This window comes from Podarcis bocagei (assembly GCF_964188305.1).
Source record: "Podarcis bocagei genome assembly, chromosome: 1".
NCBI classification, from domain to species: Eukaryota; Metazoa; Chordata; class Lepidosauria; order Squamata; family Lacertidae; genus Podarcis; species Podarcis bocagei.
Window position 1 is genome coordinate 83,440,813 of NC_138125.1, and position 18,146 is coordinate 83,458,958.

At 43.8% G+C, this 18,146-nt stretch overlaps 1 protein-coding gene across 5 annotated transcripts in view; it reads left to right on the top strand.

Annotated features, from left to right (window-relative positions):
- The window catches only part of SYT7 (synaptotagmin 7), a 225,810-nt gene that overhangs the window by 197,736 nt on the left and 9,928 nt on the right, over nucleotides 1-18,146 (top strand). For all 5 annotated transcript variants that reach the window (XM_081200660.1, XM_081200664.1, XM_081200661.1 and 2 more), the window contains 4 exons: nucleotides 3,688-3,958; nucleotides 5,563-5,732; nucleotides 5,972-6,086; nucleotides 9,025-9,224. In XM_081200660.1, the coding sequence (XP_081056786.1) occupies nucleotides 3,688-3,958; nucleotides 5,563-5,732; nucleotides 5,972-6,086; nucleotides 9,025-9,224 (756 nt within the window). The remainder of the gene's footprint in view (nucleotides 1-3,687; nucleotides 3,959-5,562; nucleotides 5,733-5,971; nucleotides 6,087-9,024; nucleotides 9,225-18,146) is intronic.

Consider the following 18,146-nt stretch of genomic DNA (forward strand, 5'->3'; position numbering starts at 1 on the left):
TTACTTCAGACCATGGGTATGTCCTTGAGGAAATCTACTAGAGCTAGATAATCGGGCATCTCCTCAGCTTCCTTCCCTCTCTTCAGCCCAAAGTACACGTTGCAGGAAGAAGGGTGATAGGCACGCCTGTTATGTATATTGGGGAGAATGCATGTGACATTACAGGTCTGTACTTCCCACCCCCTTCCCCATAAGTGGCAGCTAATGAAGTGGAATGTGAAGTGGAGAAATATGTGGTGGTGTTGCATCACTTTAATTGAAAAAAACTATCACATCCTTGAGATATAATGTGAGATTTTTGGACCTGAGCTCCTCGCCACTTTTGCTACTGTATGCTTCATATCAATGGTTTCTTCAGTCAATATTGATGTAATGTTTGTTCACAGGCTCCGCCATTTTTGGAGCCTACGGAGCTTGCAGTTTTTCTCAAGAAGCTGACTTAACTCCTCTGGAGTGCTACTATTGATTTACAGCAGCGTTGCTGTTGATAGACAGTGTGAAGTTCTTTCAAACCTATAATGGCACTGTAGATGGGAAAGCATTCCTGGAACATCTAATTCAACAGTCAGTCTGTGAGCGTTTAGGAAAAGGATGCTGTGATTACCAAGACCCAGCATGGGTTTCTCAAAAATAAGTCATACCAGACCAATTTGATTTCTTTTTTTGATGGAATTACAAACTTGGTGGATCAGGGAAATGCTGTGGACATAGTGTATCTTGATTTCAGTAAGGCTTTTGACAAAGTCCCCCGTGATATTCTCATGTGGAAGCTGGTGAAATGTGGTTTGAAAGAGGTAACTGTTAGGTGGATTTTTAGCTTTTGCTATCTTTCATTTTTCTTCCTCCCATTGAAATGGAGGGAAGCTGTTCCTCCTTGAAACACTAAAACAAAATAGTATGCCGCAGATTGCAGGCAAGTCTAATGATTCCTTATTTCCTACCGCAAGGGGCTTCTCAGGACAACCCTCTGCATTTGCCAACAGTCTCAGCCAGCAACACCAGGGGAGATGGTGTGTATTTGCCCTATCTACTCCTACTCCATCGTCTCCAAACATTGAATTGATTAGGCAGCAGTCTATCCCTTTTGAGTATTTCCCGCCATTGCTGAAGCTTGAAGAGCCTTTTTATGTAGGGAACTTTGAACTGGGCCTGGAAATGCACTGGTGGTTGGTGCAGAATCAGTGTCATATGCTCTCAACTTCCGCACCAATAGTTGAAAGTGTCTACACTGTCTTCAGGGGCGTGCTTTTGCTTGCCTTTGGATAGTACACATTCATTCAGGAGCCTTTGAAAACAATAGTAGCTGAAGATTTCTTAAAGTCTTTCAGAGACTTGAAAAGATTCAGGGCAAGCTGCCAAAAGGGGGTGAGATTTAAAATTGGAAATCATTGACCTTGTTGTGGGAGTCAACACAGACATTTAGTTTCCCTGTGTACCGTGGATTCCAATCTTCTGAAGATGTTGTAACTTTCAATGTGCCCTTAGTTAAACTGAGCAAACATAAAGTATTTGAGAATCAAATTGTCCCCCAAAACAGTTCACATCAAAGGCGGCGGGGGGGGGGGAGAGGTGTAAACTAATGAATACTTCTGGAACTCTCATATTGAGTCGTAGTGAGTTAATAATACAGGCTGAAACTATGTTGTTAATAAGAGCTAGGAGTCTATGTCCTGCGGCATCCAGAATCGAGGACTCAGCTTGGTACAGAATTCAAATTAACCACATAGAGGTCTTCTATTGAGTAATAAATAATGTAATCCTGCCACAAGTGACCTTGCTATTTGGTTTTATTCTGCAAATCATTTTCTCATCTGTAAAATAGTTGCAAACCTCAATACTTGCTTCCCTTGGGATTGATCTGGAAGTTGCTACCGGTGCAAAATGCTGCAGCCAGGTTGCTGAGTGGAGGTGCACACATATTACACCTCCACTGAGAGAACTGCACTGGCTGGCAATCACCTACCAGGCCACATTCAAGTTTTTGTTGTTAACATATAAAGCTCTGACCAAGCTTAGGACCACCTGCCCTTGTATGGACCTGTAAGATCACTTACTGCAGATCGTCTCGGGAAATTCTACTTATGGTACCACATACTGAAAAATATCACAGGACAGTGATCCCCAAACAGGCAGTTTCTGTGATTGCTCCGGTATTATAGTATTTCCTCTCTGAAAATGCCTTAATAGCTATTTGTCTTTCCACACTGGATATGCTGGCGAATATCCAACATCCATATGTTGGTGCATATGCATTTTGTTGCTAAAGAATTGGCAGCAATGAAGTCTGGAAAAACAGAGGAGGGCAACAGTTCCTGGCTCTTTCAGGCAAGTTGCATATATTTTAAGGGATCCACTCATTGTGCCTACCTATTTTCTGAAGACCTCAGCACATTTGTTTATTTGGACTATATGCAGGAAGGCAGGTCAGAGCTGTGTTTGTTCACCATCATATTTCCGACTTTCCGTTCATTTAAATTGACTATTTGTAAGGCTAATCGGAATGTTGACGTCTTGTGCCTTCATTTCTTTATCGGGCAGTTGTCAAACCCCTTCCACCTCTTTGCATGCTGAGCTGCAAGAAAGCTTTTCATTTTGAACGGGAGAAAGTTACAGATTCCAATGCAAGGCCAAAGTGGGAATAAAGCCTCCATGTAACCACTGACCTGAGGGCTTAAATGCAATTAAGTTATTAAATTGAGAAAAGCTTAATTAATGTTAGCAATAAAACAGAATGCCAAGAGCGTGGACTGAGTGGGAAAGAGCTGCTGGAGGACTGAAGCCCACGTGCCTCTTGAGAAATGAAGGAAGGAGCAGCCTGTGCAAGCAGCAGCTGAAATTGTAGCAGCGGTGCTGCAAGCTGCTTGTTTTTTTTATGACGGGCCACAGCACATAAACATGGAGATGTGGCATTTCCCAGCCACACTGCCAATATATGGACCTTTGAGAACGGGGAAGCGCTATATCCTCCTTCATAAATAGAGAAGGTGAGACAGGCAAGTTCCTGACTCAGCAGCAGGGTGGGGGGGAGGCTTACGTGAAGGCCTGGACAATGTAGAAGCTGGAAGGTGAGATGCATAACAAGGAGGCTGGAGCCGTGGCCGATGGCAGTGGGGTGAAGTATTTCCAAGATGGGGGGTTGCACCCTCCACTAATGAGGAGCAGAATATACTGCTGTTTTCAGTAGAAGTCATATTTCCTCTCCCTCAGGCACACTTCTAGTTAGGCCTGTGATTAAATAGACCTTGTGCTAACAATATCTCTCTCTCCCCCCCCCATCTCTCCCTGTGGTAATTTCCAGAAGCCCTTTCCCTTCAAATGCTCACTTACATTGGATAAATGATTTTTCAAGTGCCGTTTCTCACCTGAGGACAGCAGACAGTTTGAAAAGGCCTCGAGCTCTCTGAAGGGAAAGAGGCGCAGAGATTCTTTTTCCCCATCAGAGTCACTGGCTAAGATGAAGTGGATTGTAAAGGAAAACGTTCTCTAGCAGTAATTGAACATAAATCCTTTACAGGTAATACATAAACCATGAAAAATTATCACCAATTACCTAGATTTAATCTGGACCTGGCTTGGAAAATCCCTGTGGGTTTCTCGTGCTTAAAAATGTCCAGATGCAGACAGCGAGCCTCCTTCTGTCCCAGACTCTCATGGCTGCCTCTCTCTCTCTTTCCTTTTGCGCTACAGCTCTCCCCTGGGTCTGAGGATGATGAGGGACATGACAGTGCCAGCCGAGAAAACCTGGGCCGGATCCAGTTTAGCGTTGGCTACAATTTCCAGGAATCCACCCTAACTGTCAAAATATTGAAAGCTCAAGAGCTACCAGCCAAGGATTTCAGTGGCACAAGTGACCCTTTCGTCAAAATTTACCTCCTACCAGATAAAAAAAATAAGCTGGAGACAAAGGTGAAAAGGAAGAATTTAAACCCACATTGGAATGAGACCTTTCTCTTTGAAGGTATGTAAAATGGTCTAGGTTTAGGGTGCTGGTTATGAAGGCCAAGAATTTGCTTTGGCTTCGGGCAAGTTACCGTACTTAACAAATCCGCTGCATGCCTCAGTTCTGTTCCTGTTACATGTGGTCATGTTTTCCTTCAATGTCTGATTTCAAGGGCAAGCAATGTTGGTGGTGGCATAGAGCAAAAATGCAGTTGTGCAGAATACAGTACTTGTAGCCAAATAGGAAAAGAGGATAACAGAGCACTAACCCATTTAATCCAGTGCCAGTCTTCTCCTGCAAACAGCTGGGGTCAGTTATCACACTTCACATAATAGGCTAGAAATACTTCAGCACGTCTGCAGCTGCACATAGAGACTGTTACATTTGAAAGCCACTCATTATGCAAAGAGTCGTCACACTCATGTCACAGAGGCTACCAAGAACACAGTACTGACATGAAGATTCTCCACTTGGTCAGGGTAGTCTATATGAAGAGTAACCTCCAAACGCCATCACATGAAGGCATCGCCACTGGTAATATGAAGCCGTGTACATATTCTGGGAATAGGCACCATCTACAGTGATACCAGATTAGCGTCACTTCCCATGTTGCATTTTATTCATGTATATGCATCTGAAACTATGGTCCTTTCCCAAAAATTATAATGTGGCAGAGATTATATCCGTGGCTATGTATGAATGGGACATGGACATGCCCCAGACTGTGGGAGCAACTTAAAATTCTTCTCTCTGCAAGAGTAAATCCTTCCTGCATGTGATTTTTTACATGAAAGCATCTTGTGGGCGCACTCTTATCAGGTAGTATGAAAATGCCCAGGATGAGGGGCATTGCAATACATTTTTCTCTCCTCAATGCATCTTTAAGGTGCCCTCTTTCACATGAATAAACCAGGAAGCAGTTTTAAGCAAACAGTCATTTTGACAAATGATGACTTTCAGGCTGCACCAGTTCCTTGCACTGTTTTAAGATCACACGAGAATGAGAGGATGCAGACATACCCTAAAGAAAATTGTGATCTGTCAAGTATGGCATCAAGTCATACCATGGTCTATCTATTCCATGGGGCCAGTTTGTGCCACATAACATATCATTCTTCTGCTTTATCTACTGTCTTGCTTCCTGCCAAATCAGATCATGCCCTTAGTCCATCACATTTAATACTCGACCTCAGGGGAATGGCCAGAGCCTTACGCTACCAGAGAGAGGCCAAAAGCCTTCACTAGTGATCTAAGTGCAGTGATGGATAAGGCTGGGATTCCTTCCTGGCCCTTATAGCAGCCAGCCAGTTCCCTGAAGCATTAGGTTTGATTGATGAAGTTGGATTACTACTCACTCATCTGGAATACCTACAAATGTTATTCAAGGCTGCAAGATTGCCCAGAAGCATGGGTTCCTTCACCCATGTATGGCCTGGGCCAGTCATGACCACTTCTCCATTGGCAACCTGAATACAGTGATAGGTGCTAATGTGGAAAAGACCTGTGCATGCAGCAGAATAACCATTTTCACTTGCATCTAGGCTTAACGTTGGGGCTCCCTTTACTGTGGTTGCCTGCATGTCGTCTCTCATCTTTTCTTCCACTCCTTTTGCATTTGGCAGGTTTCCCATATGAGAAAGTGGTTCAGCGGGTGCTCTATCTACAGGTTCTGGATTATGATCGGTTCAGTCGTAACGATCCCATTGGGGAGGTGTCCATTCCCCTCAACAAAGTGGACTTGACCCAGATGCAGACGTTCTGGAAAGAACTAAAGCCCTGCAGTGATGGGAGTGTAAGATCCTTGCTTTGTTTTGAAACAGGGGGCTGATCCAGAATATCCAAGGTTGGCTCAGGGCATGCGTGCATTGGGGGCTGGCCATATATGATTCCTAATTCCATGCGGAATGAGGAAAGCTGGCTAGATCCTGAACAGTCTTGGGGTGATTTCTATTCAAAGTTTACAGTGGGGAATCGGGGGGGGGGGTGATGTTACATAATAATTCCTCTATCTCTGCTAACTCTTCTCTGCAGGGAAGCCGAGGAGAGCTTCTCCTATCGCTTTGCTACAACCCTTCAGCTAACTCCATTGTTGTGAACATTATCAAAGCTCGGAATCTTAAAGCCATGGACATCGGGGGAACATCAGGTATGGGGTTCCGTAGCAGCTCTTCTTACGCAGTGGCAAATAGTCTTAGATTTAAAGCTCTTACTTACTTTGCCAAACCTTTATTAGGCGTTACAAATATGGGCCATCATAAAACATCCATATGGTCTGGCACATTCAAATTACATCCTCAATGTCTATTGTTTCTCGGGATGTTTAAGTATCTTCCCTTGACAAAAGCTGAGGGGAAAACATTCAGTCAGGCTAACACAAAGGCCCTGCGTTGGACTGGATTTATTAATTTTGAAATATAAGTGATCCTGTTGTCTGTTGTATTTAATCCCTAGAACTTGGGGGAGCAATTTTTATTTACAGCTGATTCAATGCTTTGTATTTCAATGACCCCTAATCTGGTTTGAATATTGCAATAAATATATTGCTCACCTGAATTATACAAGAGTTACAAGTCAATACCAGCAGATCTAATATTGCTATGTAAGAATTGGAACCATCTGGATTTATAAGAGTCCTTATGTAAGTCAGAAAGCAGACTTGAAGGTTGGCAACGAAAATGGCAATGCAACCAGTATTTTATAGTGCTGGGCCGCATCCAATATTCCATCGTGTGTATACCTAGTTCTGCACACATCGTCTCATACTTGATTGAACTTGGGAGCCACAGGATATGTCTCAAGAAACTTGAGTGTATCTTATCTAAATCACTTTTATATGCTTGTATTTGTATTGGGATCCCCAAAAGTAGCTGGGACAACACTTTAGGTAAAAGACTTAAAGCAAACCACCAATGACCATTTCCTTAGAGTTCTGTGCACTTTACTGGTTTCAAGTAAACCTGGCGAGAATCAGAAGCTATTTGATTTTCAGGTGTTGTTTGCTTGCTTGTTTGCTTGCTTGGGGTCTCCTCCCAAAGGAGCCTGTCATGTGTTATGCCCATCATCCCCAGCTGACAGAGAGTGAAAGAACAAATGCCTTCAAACTGACCTGCCTCACCTTCTGAGTAGGGAAACTAGCATAGCCTACTTGACAAAAAACCAAGACAATGTGCAGATGAATATCTTCATTGAATTTCTTCTGATCAATGCTAGAAGATTTATAGAGCTGTGGTTCTTAAACTGAGGTATACTTTTAAGTGACCCTTGATCCTACAGTGGAAATAACAGAGCATGCTACTGAAGAGAGAGTTTCTGTCTGATGCTGAAAGGGCAACTCACATTTCAGTTTCATTTCTATATGTTAAACAGAAAAGTCCTTTATCTTTTGTGTGCTCCATGTGATGGAGCCACCTTGCTGAAGCTAAGCAGCTCTGGGCCTGGCCAAGGCACGGGTGGGAGGCTCTCTGAGAACTCAGTGAGAAAAAAATTGTGGAATATTAGTGCAAACGGCTGCAGTGGGATGGTAATCTGGGGCCTGAATGTGGCCCTCCAGGCCTCTCTTGTCTGGCCCTTGGGACTCTCTCGAGGCCACCACCTCACCTCAGACCAGTCCTCCTATGTACCTTTCCTTGAGAGTTTTTGCCTGGCTGGGATGTGCCCTTGATCTTTAATAATGCCTCTTGCTTGAATGGGTGGATGGATGGATGGATGGATGGATGATAGGAGTGTGCGAGTAAGTACAGAAACTACTGTACTGTACAGAAGTAAAAATTGTATTCATTGCTTTGCCCAATTTTGCATCTGACTTCCCTGCCCCTCAGCCATACACATAGGTCCCCTTCAGGCATGCATATGTCTTTGTTAAGTCCTGGCCAGTGTACAAAAAGTGAAGTTTTATTTGGAAATCTGCCAAATATTTTCCTTACAGTGGGCATAAAGACAGACAATGGAGTGGCCTTGGAAGAGCAGGTACATCAGAATAGCAGTGCACATACCATTAGGTTTAAAAACTACTAGAAGTTTCTTTGTTCTATAATGGGATCGGTACTTCCCCTATTATGGTCTGTACCAGAAGGACAAACTGCTTTCATCCTTTTTGCAGCTTGTAATGGGGGGAATATAAACATATTACTTTCTTGATTTCTTTTACATTTTTTAGTTCTAGGGTGGGATGCCTCCACAAGTGTGTAACACTGTGCAATGTAATAAAATGTTATCACAAGGTACTGTGATTGAATTGTTTTATTGCTCTTAGATTTTATCTCACTTCTGCAGACTAAATATCTCATACGTAAGACTACAGTCTCTAATTACACTGTACCTAATGAGCAGCGAAAGCTTGCTTGATTTTTCTCTCTTCTGCATTGAGAAGAATGGAGTTTACTAGTGAGGAGACAGGCTTTCTGTCCTGGAAAGCTCTGGAAGCAGAAAACCTGAATGTTTGACCTTGTTTTTTAAACATCCCATAAGCAGTGCTGCGCTGGAATGTGATGGTTAAGGAATGGTGGGAACTCCGGTTAAGAATAAACTTCTCAGCCTGAAGGGCTGGTTGTAGAAGCAAGCAAACTAGAAAGCGTTGTCACCAGCTGTAAAGCTGCTGGCTGTAACAGACTGACATGGCTCTGCTGGTTACCAAGAGACCGCAAAACACCAGTCTTGGCTCAAACATAGAACCGAGGACAGCATAGCCCATTCTGCATCAGAATTGGAAACCTGATTGTAAGTGGCCATTGACAGAAATAACTGGGTAGATTACTTGAATAAACTGGCATAAATGGCTTGGAAAGAACATTAACTGCAGGGCAGTTTAGACTGGGGCATGTAATTTAATAAGTGGCTCATTTCCCACGTGGAAGGCAAGGGGACAGCTGGAACCTTTCCATGTAAATAAAACTGAACCCTGTATTTTTGAAACTGATGTAGGTGCTTCTTTGGGGCAAAAAGAAACAAATGATCCATTGCTACCCAGTTTTATAACATCTGGAGCCTGGGTACTGGGGTGCTCCTTCTGGGTACCTCTACAACTCCACCTCCCCTCCACAGTAAATTAATGTCCCAGTGATGTTATCCTCTGTTTCCTGTGCCAGACCCCTATGTGAAGGTGTGGCTGATGTACAAAGACAAACGGGTGGAGAAGAAGAAGACGGTAGTGATGAAGCGGTGCCTGAACCCAGTCTTTAATGAGTCCTTCATCTTCGACATCCCCACAGAGAAGCTGAGGGAAACGACCATTATCATCACTGTCATGGATAAGGACAAGCTCAGCCGGAATGATGTCATTGGAAAGGTGAGTTGTCCTCCCAGTCGAGAAGCTCCCGGAGCCCAGGACAAGGCCTTTCCAGCTGGGGTTGGCTGAATTTAGGCAGCAGGTCAGTGGACAGGGAGGTTGTTCCACGCACAGCTGTGTATGGAGGGCCACCAGTGACTGGAGCTTGTTTCTGTTCCTGTGTTTATTTCTTCACAGATTTGTCCATATAAGTAGATTAAAAATGAAACTTGAAAGGGAATATTGAAATCCACCCCCACCCCTGGGATCTACTATGTTCTCAAACCATTTAGTAAAGTCAACAGAAATAAGAAATCAGTACAAACCACAAGGGTGGGGAGCATGTTTGCCCATCTGGATTTAAGTTTCACATCCCTCACGGTTCCTCTTCAGTGATACCCATGAGTGCAGATGTCTTGTTAGTAGTACTGTTAATTAGGCAGCGGCAGTAACATGCCAACATAATGCATAGTAGCATTGGCAAAAGCATTAGTTAAAGAAGACATGTCCCTTCCTCCAAGGACCATACAATCTAAATGCCAACAGTGTGGGGTACTTAAAGAGGAGAAAGGAGATGAGAAAGTCAAGAGAAATAAAGGATGAATGTGAGCAAATGTAGCTAACACCTACTGAGGCTTCATTTCTGTTGGGGATGAGCATTAAGCCAAAGGCCTTGCGTACTGGAGAGGGAGGGAGGGAAGGTGAAGGTATTGGCACCACATAGTTCTGGGAGAGAGTTCTAGGCAGCATGTTGTGTCCAATGTACTCATTCCATTAGCGCAAGGATTTCTCCTTGCACAACCAAATTTTCCTCCTCTCTTCTCTCCCCGCACACATCCTGTGCCCCCCCCATCTTCCCTGAGGTTGAGGGAACCCCTAAAATAAATTTGGGTGGGTGCAGCAAAGGAGGAGAGGAGGTTCTTGGGCTGACAGAACGTTCATGTAGTGCTGCTTTGGATATAGCCTATTAAGTTCATCAGAGGAGAATGGCCATAGTCATTTAAGAAAGCAGGAGGCTTTCAGGTTGCTAAAGGTGGTAGACTTAGAGGAGTGAAAGTTGCAGGTGAAGATATAATGAGAAATATGGGCAGAAAGGTAGCTGTTGGGGTAGAGAGTTATGGCAAGGAGAGAGATGCCTCTCGCTTGCTTTAAGCTTCAACTATTCTAAAAAAATTGATGATTTCATACACGAGCAGAATGCTGGGGCCAAAAGTGGTTTTGTAATAGTCAGTGGGCAGGTCTGCTTCACATGAAAATATTGTTACACACCACCTCAATCTCCAAGCAGTGAGATATTCCAGGGGTACCAGGTGCACTTACCAGGACCTGTGTTTCCTTTTGGAAACCACAGCGGAATCTGTGGTGTCTTTAGGATATATGGTTTATTTACACATATGTACAACTTGCGTCTGCGTGGAGAGAGTGCAAAGCATTTACATCCCAAGAGCGTCCTGTTCCTCTCATTGCTACAGCTTCCAATTCCAAGAGATCCCAAATACCGTGTCTGACCCTCTCTGCAGTATAAAAGAGACTGCCCGCCTCATACTCTGTCCCCATCGTCTCCGGCTTGCAAAACTGGCACTTTTTTCCTGCTTATCTCATCACCCTCTGCAATTCTGGCCCTCCCTCCTTAAACTCTGACCTTTAGTCTCTGCTATCTTTCACCTTAGGGAGGGGCTTTCCCCATTTTCTCTCTGGCCCAGAGAGTCTCCGTTAATGACCTTCTTAAATGGGTTAATGACTCGGCCATTCCCATTATTATCTCTTGATGGTTCTTCTACTAGATAAAATTATTAGACATGGTAAAATTGGTTTAAACTCCAGTCCCCACTAGGTTCTGAAATTTAGGGATTTGCTTAAATTCTAACCTTTTACAGAATTCTGATATTTTAGGAGAGCCTACCCCCCCCCTCAAACCTATAACACCACAGTGGTACCTCGGGTTAAGTACTTAATTCATTCCGGAGGTCCGTTCTTAACCTGAAACTGTTCTTAACCTGAAGCACCACTTTCGCTAATGGGTCCTCCCGCTGCTGCTGCTGCTGCGCCTCAGGAGCACGATTTCTATTCTCATCCTGAAGCAAAGTTCTTAACCCAAGGTCCTATTTCTGGGTTGGCGGAATCTGTAACCTGAAGTGTATGTAACCCGAGGTACCACTGTATCTATCTGGCCAGCAGAGAAAAAGCTACCGTAAGTACTCTCCTCCTACTCCATCACCACTTCTTTGCTCTAAATTGCAGCCTCCTGAGGGGGCTTTTCATTTTGAAAAATAAAATAAAATTGGGGACTCGATTATATGTCTTTGTGTGTGGCATGCAATTTACCCCAAAGCAAGCCCAACTGTATTTAAACTGTGCCTGACAGATGTTTGTCTAACATTCACTTTGACTTTTGAAACTGGAATGTGAAACACAGTGGCTGATCAATCAATGTGTTTCTGCCAATATGATTTTGGCGGTGTTACGCTTTCATTACCACTGGTTTTCTTCTGTCAAGGGTTTCAGCTACCTTACCTTGGAATAGCAAGTTCCTTATGAAGTACTGAGAAAGAAACACCTAAGTATATAGGTGGATACATCATCAGCACAATCTCGGCTGCATCTAAAGGTCTGAACTCAAAACCCCAAATCAGTAGTCAGAAAACTCAAATGCCTTGATCCTGACCTTTGTGAGTGCTCAGAAGCGATCTGCCTTGTCTCACAAGCTGTCCCATTTTCATTTCAGTGGAAAGAGCTGGTCCCCCTAGATAAATGAATAAACATACAGATCAACTCCTTTCTTTGAAATGAATGAGAAAACTCTTCTGGACAGGGTTCTTTTTGCAAGGCACACCTACACAGAAGAGTCTATGAGAGAAAGTCTCATGAAAAAGAAGGGGAAAACCACAAAGTACTTCCTGATAAAGAATTTATTTTGAAACCTGTTGGGCCCTTTTTTCAATTAAAAAATCCTGCCTTCAGTCTTTTCAAAATAAACTGCCCAAATTATCATTAAGACAAAGCTGCTCTCTCTCTTTCTTTTTTTCCCTTTTGGTGCTGCCTCCCCCTCCGCTTTCCTAGGCAGAGTTGTTCGCTGTATGCATTTGACCTCCTGTATCCAGAATAGATTGATGGATCCAGGCAAGATGCTGTGATTATGATAAATTATGCAAATTGAATACATTGTCATGTATCTACTTTGCAAGATTTATTCCTGTGGCAAATGTTGCAAGGGTCGCAGGATTTTTACCGGAAAGGAGAGTAGTGTAGGGTGCTGGGATAAAATAGTGATTGGAGATCACAGGGGAGGGATATGTAAAGAGGAAATATTGTCCTTTAGGCCTTGGAAGCAGTAGCAGCAGCAGCAGGCTCTTTCTCTGGCATCAACTGCTTTTCAGGGGAAGGTTCCTTATTTCTTTTTAACTTGTACAATTTCTAGGTCTTTCATGCAATCTATAAATAATAGATTGTATGATGATAATGAGACCTATAAATGTACTTTCAGAAAATAAATAAAGCTGAACTCCTGACAGTTCTGAATTAGCTGCTCCCTGATTCTGCATAAAGAAGCCAGGTCCTCTTGTCTACCCCCTCAGAGTACAGCATCAGTTAAATTCCAGAGTATGAATATGTGTCATTTGTTGCATAATTCCTGTGCAGGTTCTCTGACTCGTTTACAGCCAACATAAATCACAACACAGGTGATCTGCCTTGTATGTCAATATTATCCAGATAAGGAGTTTCAGGATGATCTTGAGGTGGTGCAATTTATATGGAGTGGACAGCACATGGGAATGACCATGTACTCCACCTTCCCCACAACCATGCTTCCCCATCCTGCCAAACAGCTGAAGCATATTGTTTGGCAGGCAGTAGAGGGGGAGAAATGCAATTTACATGCAGAATATGCATGCCAATTTGCATGTGGGGAGTGGCTTGGGCTCCAGCTGCACTGAAGGTCTCCAGGGGACCAATGTGGGCCACAGTTTGCTCCCATGTGTTTTAAGGAAAAACTACCGTATTTTTCGCTCTATAACACGCTCCCAACCATAACACGCACGTAGTTTTTAGAGGAGGAAAACAAGAACAAAATATTCTAAATGAAACAGTGGATGTATGATTTTTGTGGTTCATGCTGTGGCCACAGACATGTGATCTGATGGTGAATTTGGGGTGACCCAGTGCAAAAATCCTGAGGATCCATGTGGATCTGTGCTTTGTAACCACGTTTTAAGTGGGGAGGGAAGGAAAAGCACTCAAGGGACAAGGAGCAGCATGGGGGTGTGGAGAAGGAGCTTTTCGGGGAGCTGAGCGGGGAGGAGGGAGGGAAAGAGCACTGTTGCTTTAAAGGTATACTTAAGGTATTTGCCCTGTGCCTGGGTTTTTTTCCATTTAACAGTTTGCAGCCTTTTCCTTCCGCTCCTTGTTTTGAGGCAGAATAGATTTGAGCAAGTGAGGAGGACTTGGATTGCAGGGGATTCGCCATTAGCTGTGTAAAAGCGCTCCTCCTTGCAGCCTGAGTGATAAGCAGCCATCAGCAGCAATAGAATGGAGCACAAAAAAGAGATAGGGGCACTAGGACCCAGACAATGCTCAAATCTATCCTGCCTGAAAACAAGCTGCTCCGTCCCAGAGGATCAGCTGAGACGCGGGGGATTTGTGAAGTTTTCCCCTCTCCCTCATCCCCAGCCTTTTTTTTTTTTACTTCCTGGTTTTCACTGCGTGGCTCAGAGCTAGAGGTTGGTTTTATTTTGCTGCTGGTTGCTTAAATTTTATCTTTCCTGCTGTCCCTCTGCAGCCTCATTGCTCTGTTTAGAGAGAGCGCAGACCTTTGCTAGCGTCTGTCCCTCCTCCGTGTCCGCTTTGCTGCCATGGCTCTCCTTCCCTCCCTCCTCCCCGGCTCCAGGTCGCTTTAAAGCAAGCAAAGCCAGAGCCTCATAGAGCGTGTAAACGGCTCCTGCTTTGCTTGACTGACGGCAGCCAGGGCTCCAATCCGTGCATTCGCTCCGTAACACGCACAAGCATTTTCCCTTACTTTCTAGGAGCAAAAAAGTGCATGTTTTGGAGCGAAAATTACGGTAAATGAATGAAGGTTCCCATGTTCCCTGGCAAATATTCAAATGCAAGTAGATTGGAGGTGCCAGATTAATGTAAATCTAGAACTGACCCTGTGTCTGTGCATCCGTTTCATCTTCAACAGAGGTCTTTCTAATTGTACTGTTGCACAAAAGTTTATTCTGCTGTGCATTCAGTTCTAGCTTAACATATCTTCTAATAGTGCAGTCCTATGCATGTCCCGGTGACTTGAATGGGACTCATTCCCAAGCGAGCGTGCAAAGGATTGCAGCCTAAATTTGGGGAAATGTTCCAACTTGGTACTTTCAAGATGCAGCTGGCCTCCACCTTAACCACTGAGCTCCAAATGTATGCCAACAGAGTTAACAATTAGACCAGCACAGGGAACAAGTTCTATGCCGTATACACAATCTTTCTTTCCTTCAAAACATTTTTGCTATCCTCATCCCTCTGGAGTACAGAACTTGCTTAGGATAAACTTGAATCTAATGAAACACTATTTATAGTGAGGTATGAAATGAAAGTCTTGGATAATTGCAGAGCACTGTAGTATTTTGGCAGTAGTGAAACAGTTCTTGTAATGAAACTTCTGGAAGAGAGAGATGCATGAGGATGCATAATGGCTTGGGTCTGGTAATCTTACCATTCTTAATCAGTTGAAGGCTTTGCTGGAGCTGTGCGCATAATTCTGGGCCTGCTTCTCTCATATGCATGGGCTCACACTGAACAGCTTAAGCTGCCTTATGCTAACTCAGCCCATCACACCCTCTGTTGGCTGACTGGCAACAGGTATCCAGGGTCTCAGGAAGAGGTATTTCACATTACCAACTCCCTGAGGCGTTTGGGTAGAAGCTCGGGCCTTGAACATACAATGCATTGTGTTCTGCCAGTGAACAATGATTCCACTCACAAATTTCTCGTCAGCTTGCAGTTAGGCTTATCACACAATTCTGTTGGATGTCAGGGTAGAATTTAGGCCCGAATCAGACTTAATACAATCCATTGTTGCCCTGATCAAGCAGTGCCCAAACCCAGTCTTCAATGAGCCCTTCTGATAAGTTCCAGATCAGTACCCTCTTTTGGAGTTGTGCACTGTGGTGGCATTGAAAGGCCTTGGGTTGTGTCTTCTGCCTCAAATGGATTTGTTGAGAACGTGGACTGAGTGGATCCAAGGCCAGCTCGAGAAAATTTCTACCTGAGGGGAAATAAAATTTGATGTTTCACCGTTTCATATTCAGAAGCTGACCTGGCTGGCAGTTGTATCTTACTTCTGCGCTGGTGATGTGAACAGCATCTTACATGAGCCAGAGAATAGCAAGCTAGCTTAGTGGGTGCAGGGACAGGTCACATGACAAACACAGGTCCATCCTCCAACATATTGGTGCCACTTCCCCACACCAGAAACATCTGTTACCTGAGGCAGCCGCCTCACTTTGCCAGTCTTGAGTGGATCCGTGCAGAACTTGGCACACAGTGAAACCATCATGTAATTCCTTTGCCACACACCCACATAACCCCACACATGCCTTGTCATGCTTCAGTCCCCTTCTAGCAGTTATTAGTTCTTATTATTATCATTAATTAAATTTCTTGTTGTTATTGTTGTGATTATTAGTTAGTTAGTTAGTTGTTAGTTGTAGTGAGTTAGTTGTTGTTAGCTATTATTATTATTAATTAAATTTCTTGTTGCTATTTTTTTTATTAGTTAGTTGTTATTAGTTAGTTGTTGTTAGTTATTATTATTATTAATTGAATTTCTGCACCACCCTTCATCCAAGGATCCCATGATGGTTTACAATATAAAAACACAGAAATACATATCATAATAACAAACAAAATTGTATTAAGGCACAGTAAATATGGGATGAGTTTCATGCTGGATGTCTGGAGAAGCAACTAGAAAACTACACATCATAGTGCTTTACCAGATGTCATTCTGCACCGATTCATTCAGCTTGGTCAGTTCTTTGTGATTTGGCTTTTCCTTGGTGAATATCAGTTGGCTCAATTATTTTTAGGGAATATGAAATACAAATTCATGCCAGCTGGCGATCTGGTCTTTTATTTAGAAGTGTAATATTATGCACAGCACTTTAAAAGAAATTAATCAGTTCCAAATCTGATTTACATTAAATATATATAATTCTAATTCTGTTAATATAATGATGACAAATTGATGCAGTGATCTTGTTATTATGTGTGCGCACTGCAGAGTCAATTATTCCCTAATGCAGCACTGTATTAAAACAAGCAATGTGTATTAAATTAAAATCAGCATAATGTGAACCCAACATCAAGAGGATGCAAATGTTAACACAGCAAAATTGTTTAGCAAAAGCAAGCTCAGCCAGATCTCTCAGAATTCAGAAGCCTCCCATTCAGCGACCAGATTTTCCATAGGTTCTCCAGGTTACTCCACAACAGGGCCCTGGTGCTTCAGTTTCCTGAGGAATGAAAGCAGCCACTTTTTATGCTCAGGGCCCATGCTGCAGAATAACTTGCCACCCATTCATAATTTTTATGGATTGTTCCTGTTTGGAGAGCTTTGTCCACAGTTAGAAGAAAATCAACGGTGTGCCTAGTTCTCTTCCAACTTCTGCTGCCATGAGTTAGAATGCCTGAGAAATCTCAAAGGACAATAGTAAATTACTAATGATTAACATACTGAAAATAAGCTGTTTTTCAAAAATGTATAACCTTCATGCCCCCTGCCTAGAAGGATATGCCCATGCACATATAAATATATATAATAATAATAATAATAATAAATTTTATTTATATCCCGCCCTCCCCAGCTGAGCCGGGCTCAGGGCGGCTAACAACAATCAAATAAACAATCAAATAATAACACATTCTAAAAATATTTCATTATAAAATTAGTTAAAATCACATTGGTGGCAACCGATTAAACAAAATTCTGTGCAGGTTGCCAGAGGAGGGGGTCAGGCTGCGCCCTGACTAAAGGCCTGGCGGAACAACTCTGTCTTGCAGGCCCTGCGGAAAGATGTCAAGTCCCGCAGGGCCCTGGTCTCTTGTGACAGAGCATTCCACCAGGTTGGAGCTGCAGCCGAGAAGGCCCTGGCTCTAGTTGAGGCCAGCCTAACCTCTCTGAGGCCTGGGACCTTGAGGGTGTTATTATTTGTAGACCGTAGGTTTCTCTGTGGGGCATACCAGGAGAGGCGGTCCCGTAGGTACGAGGGTCCTAGGCCGTATAGGGCTTTAAAGGTTAAAACCAGCACCTTAAACCTGATCCTGTACTCCACCGGGAGCCAGTGCAGCTGGTATAGCACCGGATGAATGTGATCCCGCAGCGAAGACCCCGTAAGGAGTCTCGCTGCGGCATTCTGCACCCGCTGGAGTTTCTGGGTCAGTCTCAAGGGCAGCCCCACGTAGAGCGAGTTGCAATAATCCAGTCTGGAGGTGACCGTCGCATGGATCACAGTGGCTAGGTCAGGGCGAGAGAGATAAGGGGCCAACTGCTTAGCTTGGCGGAGATGGAAAAATGCCGCCTTTGTTATAGCTGTAATCTGCGCCTCCATAGAGAGGGAGGTATCGAAGATTACACCCAAACTCTTAACAGACGGTGCTGGCACTAATTGCACCCCCGCAAGAGATGGGAGTTGCCCCCTCGATCCCATATCGTCCCGCCCCAGCCAGAGGACCTCTGTCTTCGAAGGATTTAGCTTCAACCGGCTCCCACGTAACCATCCAGCCACAGCTTCCAGACATCTGGTCAGTGTGTCTGGGGCCGAGTTAGGATGGCCATCCATCAAGAGATAGAGTTGGGTGTCATCAGCATACTGATGGCAACCCAGCCCAAAACTCCGGACAAGCTGGGCGAGGGGGCGCATAAAGATGTTAAAAAGCATCGGGGAGAGAATCGCACCC